This window comes from Mesoplodon bidens, assembly GCF_964165515.1.
Source record: "Mesoplodon bidens genome assembly, chromosome: 7".
In the NCBI taxonomy this organism is placed as follows: domain Eukaryota; kingdom Metazoa; phylum Chordata; class Mammalia; order Artiodactyla; family Ziphiidae; genus Mesoplodon; species Mesoplodon bidens.
The window spans coordinates 10,332,243-10,338,242 of NC_138164.1; the positions used below are offsets into that span (position 1 = coordinate 10,332,243).

Sequence of the window (6,000 nt, forward strand, 5' to 3'; positions counted from 1 at the left end):
ATCCCTTCACTCCACGTGGGCTTCCTCAGTTGGTCTCCTCTTTCTGCCCCAGGCTCCTGGGAACGCAGCTGCAGCACCCACCCAGAATCAGCCACGATTCAGAGATGCTGAGCTGACCAGGTGCTTTCAGGGGATCCAATGTCCACCAGCAGGTAAGCTGGAGAAGGCCAGAGAAACTGGATGCTTGAATTCACGGGCTCTGCAAGATGCCTCTCAATTCCTTGTGTTGCCAGCTCGGAGCTGCTTTTATCTTTGGGCAGTGATGCATAGCTAATGCTGACTGTCCAAAGCAAAGTCAAAGGCACTTACTCCAGCTCCTTCCTTCCGCCACTGTCCTGCTCTTTAGCTGGGCATTGTTCAAATATCAACAACCTAACAGCACATGTAAATCCTTGCTGGAGATTTACCACTACCATCCCACCTCCTTCCTTTTCTTCTCATCCAACACCATAATACCATAATCCTATCTACCTTGGGTCCAGATTATATTTTTAACTTAGTTCTAAGTCCCTTCCTGCCCCTCAGCTCATTCGGTCTTCACAAAGCCTCGTGAGTTACACAGCACAGAAGCTGAACAGGATATTGAGGAAAGGGGTTCAATAGAAGACCTAAATGCTTCAAGTGTCAGTCAGAAGCTGGGCTAGGACTCAGGGCATCAGACCCCGGCCAGAGGGTCCTTTTGTAAAATTCTACTTCTCAATCATTAGAGAACATTCAAGAGCCATGTGCTGTAGACAAAGTATTAGCCATAGGCAGTCTCGAACGAATGGAACCAAAACAAAAGGCCAGAGTTGTGTCAGTGGGGCCTCCTCAAATTCAGTTGCTGGGTGGCTGCTCCCAGAGTTGCAGTGTCAGAGAAGCCTCCGCTGCCCCCCAAAACCACAGAGGCAAGTAAGAAAGCAATTAGGGAACACAAAGCAACACGCCAAGGGGGTAAAGTTGGGGGGGATAAATTGGGAGATTGGGATTGACATATACACACTACTATATATAAACTGGATAACTAACAGAGGCCTGCTGTGTGGCACAGGGAACTCTACTCGGTGCTCTGTGATGGCCACTGTGGGAGGGGAATCTGCAAGGGGGGATGGACATATCAATATGTGTATTATGGCTGATTCACTTTGCTGTACACCTCAGGTTGGCACAATGTTGTAAATCAACTGTACTCCAATTTAAAAAAAAAAAAGATACAAAAGACAACGACAACAATAAAAAGGCAACACTCCATCAGAGTTCACCCTGCCTTCCTGGGCAATCCGTTCGGGCCCTTCCTGGCCCCAGGCCTTTCCCGGCACACACACTCTTCCTTTTCCTTCCAACCTACCTCACTCCAGTCTTGACAAAGCTGGGCCTTTATTTTTAGAACTTTGGGGAAAAGGAAGAGCTAAGGGCATAGAAAGAAAAAGGGATAGGCTATTTTGGCCCCTTGAAAGCGTCCTTCCTGAGGCCTCCCTAACACCTCCTTGCCTTGTGCTTGCATGTGTGCGTGCATGCACACGCACACACACACGCACATGCGCACACACACACAATATAAATGGCCAGTTCTCGAACCTTCTCCACATGGCTGCTGTTCTTCTACAGCAGCGTCTAAGTTGGACCAAAGGTCATAGTGTTGGATGGAAAAAACCTAGCACGGCTCCAGGGGCATCATGAGCTAGAGGAACATACCCGGACTCCTCTCGGTAGCTGTCAAGCACTTAATAAGCATGCACTAATTAATCCTGTTCCCCTCAGAGGGAGCCAGCTAGGCCCTGAGGGCTTGAGTGACTTATCCAAGACCAGAGCACAGCACAGGCTTCATGGGACCTGGGCCTTGCTGGCATCCGAGCTCTCTACGGTCCACCCAGAGCCCAGTGGAAGGGCCCTTCTTGCTGCTGCACAAGATCAGATGCAGTTACACCCAGAAGGGAAACCAGAGCTGCCAGCCCTGGTTACCACCATTCCCTCCAAAGGGCTGTGTTCCAGACCTCGGTCTCATTCCTTCTTGAAACATCACAGCCTGGTCTTCCTGAATCCAGGAAACCATCACTGCTCTCTCCCACGTTCCATTTCATCACGCTCCTTCCTCCAGGCTTAAAGCCTAAGAAAGAGGCTTCTCAGAAGCGGAGCCCGGTGCCTTTGCTCTCTTTCTTCACAACTCTCCAAAATGAAGTTAAAAGTCTGCTCTATGCACAGATGTAGAGAACAAACGTATGGACACCAAGGAGGGAAAGCGGTGGGGGGTGTGTGTGTGTGTGATGAATTGGGAGATTGGAATTGACATGTATACACTGATGTGTATAAAATGGATGACTAATAAGAACCTGCTGTGTAAAAAATAAATAAAATAAATTCAAAAAAAAAAAAAGTCTGCTCTCTGGAATCTCAGATGGCCCTGGGGAGAAGTCCCTCTTCTCACTGACCTGATTAAGTTATTAAGAGGAAGGTTGACCACATCAGCCTCTCTGGGCTGAAGTAGAAGAGATGCCAGCCCAGGTAGGGAGTAGACTAGATCAGGTGACCGCCAAGGGCTCTGACGCTCCAAGACAGAGAATTTGAGGAGACAGAACAGCAAACGTACCCCCCTCCCCAGGATGTTTCATCATGGCCCACTCTGTTACCTTTCCAGTAAAGAGAAGCAGTGCTAGTAATAATAGTAGCTGTGATAGGCTGAAAGGGGCTCCTCCCCAAATACTCATGTCCTAATTCCTGGAACCTGTGAATATTACCTTATGGCTAAAAAGAGGGTTTTGTGAATGAGATTAAGTTAAGGATCTTGACATGGGGAGATTATCCTGAATTATCTGGGGAGGCCCTAAATGCAATCACAGTGTCTTCATAGGAAAGAGGCGGAGGAAGATTTGACACAGAAAGAAGAGAAGGCAAGGCAACCACAGAAGCAGAGATCGGAGGAATGCTGCCACAAGCCAAAGAATGCTAGCAGACACCAGGAGCTGGAAGAGGCAAAGAACAGATTCTCCCTTAGAACCTCCGGAGGGGGCAGAGCCCTGCCAACACCTTGATTTCAACCCAGGGATGCTGATTTAGGGCTTCTGGCCTTCAGAACTGTGAGAGAATAAATTTCTGTGTTTTTAAACAACCCGGAATGGGGTAATTTGTTAAAACAGAAACTAATACAGTAGCTAACACTTAAAGATCACCCACTGTGTGCCAGGCACAGCTCTAAGTGTTTTACCCACATGAACTCATTACATCCTGGTCTTGGATGTGAGGCCTGAGCTGAGCCGACACATGCCTGGGTTTGAATCTCAGGTTCACTGCTCACTGTTGTGACCCTAAGCAAGTTATGCAACCTCTCTAAACCTCTGTTCCCCGGTTCATAAAATGGGCATATAATTACCTTTCTCACTGGGCTGCTGGGAGGATAAAATGGATAATAAATGTGAAGTGCTTCGAACAGTACATAGTAAGTACTCACTAAATGCTAGTTATTATGAGATCTCAGGGATTGAACAAGCCAAAATTAAACCATCATCCTAATGTTTCAGCACGTAGACAAGGCCTCTTGGACCCAGTGCAGGAAAGAAGAGGTCGTGTTAAAACCACCTCCAAGAGCAAACACCACAGTCTGAAGAATTCAGTTAAGCATTTCTTCCCTTAATTAAGCAATTTAGGTCCTTAACGGCTGGCCTCATTTCAGAAAAGGCAAACGCCTGGGGCTGTGCTAATTCTGCAGCCTTGCCCCACAGACTTCTGGCCCCCACCTGCCCGTTCTTAAGGACAGCTATGCACATCCATCACACGAAGGACCTGACTTGCAGCTTCCACACCTGGCACACCCCTGCAGAGCCACCACATCTTCCCCCTGTAACTCTGGCCTCAGCAACTGGAAGTTAGTGGGAGGCAGAAATGTCAGTCCATTTCATGGCCTTCCAAGGCCACTCCGACCTGTCCCAGCAGGCTGGGTGGAATGATAAAACCAGGGATCAGCTTTGATCAAGAGATTACAGCCAAGTTAATAGTAAAGAATAAAGGTTTGCCCAGAGGCCAAGTAAGGGAGACCTAGCATTATCACTGAAAAAAGGGAGAAGCAAACAAACTTTCCTCAAGTTGGCCCTTTCTGATAAAGTTTGCCCAACTCCCTGTTCAGGTGATGTCATTCAAAGAAGCAGCGCCCTACAAGGATCCCAGGCCTTGTGTCCCAGCCTAAGAAATCCTCATGTGAGGAATTAACGGAGGGAGAAGGGCCTGGCCACCCGGACTTGTCTTCTTCCCAGGCAGCGTTCCAGCCCCACGGCCTTGGGCGGCCAGCCTCCTAAGACTCCTGCTGCCGCTGCTGCCTGGGGCCGGCGACCAGGCCTCTTCCCAGCAAGCTGCTGGGGCAGCCACCTGCGCGCCCTCTGCCCTTCCCTACCCCGCCCTCCCGGAGCAAGAAGGATGAGGGAGGATTGCTCCCCCTCCTCACTCTCAGGCACCCACAGATTCCTGCGCTGCCGTCACCACTGACGAGAACCCATGGCCCCTGGGGGAAGTGCTTCCCCTTCTCATTCCATCCTCCCCATCAATGAACACGAGGCAATCCCCACGCTCCCGCCCCTCCTACTCCGAGGGAGGCAGAACCCGAGAGCGACATCCGGAGCTGGAAGCCGCAGCAGTGGGAGCGCCGGCCTCCCTGCCCCGCCGTGCCTTGCCCTTTCCCAGCCATCAGAGGATCCCAAGCCAGCCCGGCGTTCCGGATCGAGAGGGTGCCCGAATCCTCGGTGGGGCCCCGCCTCCCCGGCGGCTCAGCGCTGGAGACCTCGGGGAGCCCGAGGGAGACTCGCTTAGCCCCACCCTCTGAGGCCGAGCGCGGGCCACCGTACCCGGGACTCGAACCCTGTGCCCGAGCCCTTAGGCATCCCACGCCCTTAGGTACGCCTCACCGTAGGCATCGCCAGCAAGCCCCCAGCCCAGCGCTCGGTCGCGGCGCTCTCCCCTGCACCCCCGCCTGGAGGAACCGAGTCCCGGGCCGCCCGCGCGCCCAGCCTACCCCCAACAGGTCGTGGGCAGCGGGGAACGCGCAGCCCGCCCGGCAGGCGCCGGGAGGCGAGCCGGAGCGAAGCCGAGGGCCGGTCGCTTGGGGCGGGAGGGGTCGCCCGGGCGGCGAGCCCAGCCACTTACGCGCGGGCTCTGGGGAACCCCATGGACAGGAGCACGTCCAGCGCCGATCCATGCTTGATGGTGCCGGGGCGCTGCTGGCGGTTCCTCCGCGGGGTGACTTTGCTGTACAGCTCCTCTCTCGCAGCCATGCCGAGCGGGCTGGGGTGGCCGTACTGAGCCATGCTCAGCGGCCAGCCATCGCCCGGAAAGGCGCCCGAGCCGGAGGGTCCCGGAGGGCGGAGGGCTGGCCCGGAGCCGGGGCGGGGGCTCGGGGACCCGGTGCCGGCAGGGAGGCGGCGGCGGCGGCGGCGCTCGGAGCTTCCCCTGTGTCGAGACTCTGACGCTTCCTGGTGAGGCCACCGGAGCCAGAACGGCCCGCCGCGAGCGGCTTCTCCCCGACCGGCCGTCAGCCCCTCGGGCCCCGGGTGCCCCCTGCACGGCGCCCGCAGCAGCCCTCTCTCCTCCGCCCCTTTCCTTCTCCGCTCCCAGCAGTCCGGGAATTTGCACTGAGTAATTTTTGAATGGATCAAAAAGGAAAAGGAGCCTTGTGGGCCGGCCCTGCCTCGCCAGTACCCGGGCCCCGCCCCTCTCTTAAAGCGGCAGCGCAGCCCGCGGCTGGAGTCCAGGTGCTCTGAGCAGCGGATTCGAACCAGCGAGGGCTGCCTGTGTACCTTGGTTCCGGAGAGTCACTCCCAGCGCTCCAGCTTCTCCATGGCTTCCATCAAGGGCCAGCTGGGCCTCAAGACACCAGATCAACCCACTTCAAGTTTCCTGTGGTTCTAGATGGGGTTTTATTAATGGAAATTGGTCGAACTGATGGATGACATTAATGGACCAGAAAGCGAAGCCATGAGGCCCAGATAAAAGGTTTTGCTTCCTAAAGACCCTGCAAAACCCAGAGGATTGGGTTACGGC

The 6,000-nt window shown here is 54.1% G+C and overlaps 1 protein-coding gene across 2 annotated transcripts in view; it reads right to left on the reverse strand.

Annotated features, from left to right (window-relative positions):
* UBASH3B (ubiquitin associated and SH3 domain containing B) overlaps positions 1-5,581 on the reverse strand; it is a 140,754-nt gene extending 135,173 nt beyond the window's left edge. The window contains exon 1 of one of the 2 annotated variants that reach the window (XM_081239033.1): positions 5,107-5,581. In XM_081239033.1, the coding sequence (XP_081095159.1) occupies positions 5,107-5,267 (161 nt within the window). In that variant the 5' untranslated portion in view covers positions 5,268-5,581. The remainder of the gene's footprint in view (positions 1-5,106) is intronic. The other variant, XM_081239034.1, reaches the window with a different exon arrangement.
* Between the last annotated feature and the right edge of the window lie 419 nt (positions 5,582-6,000).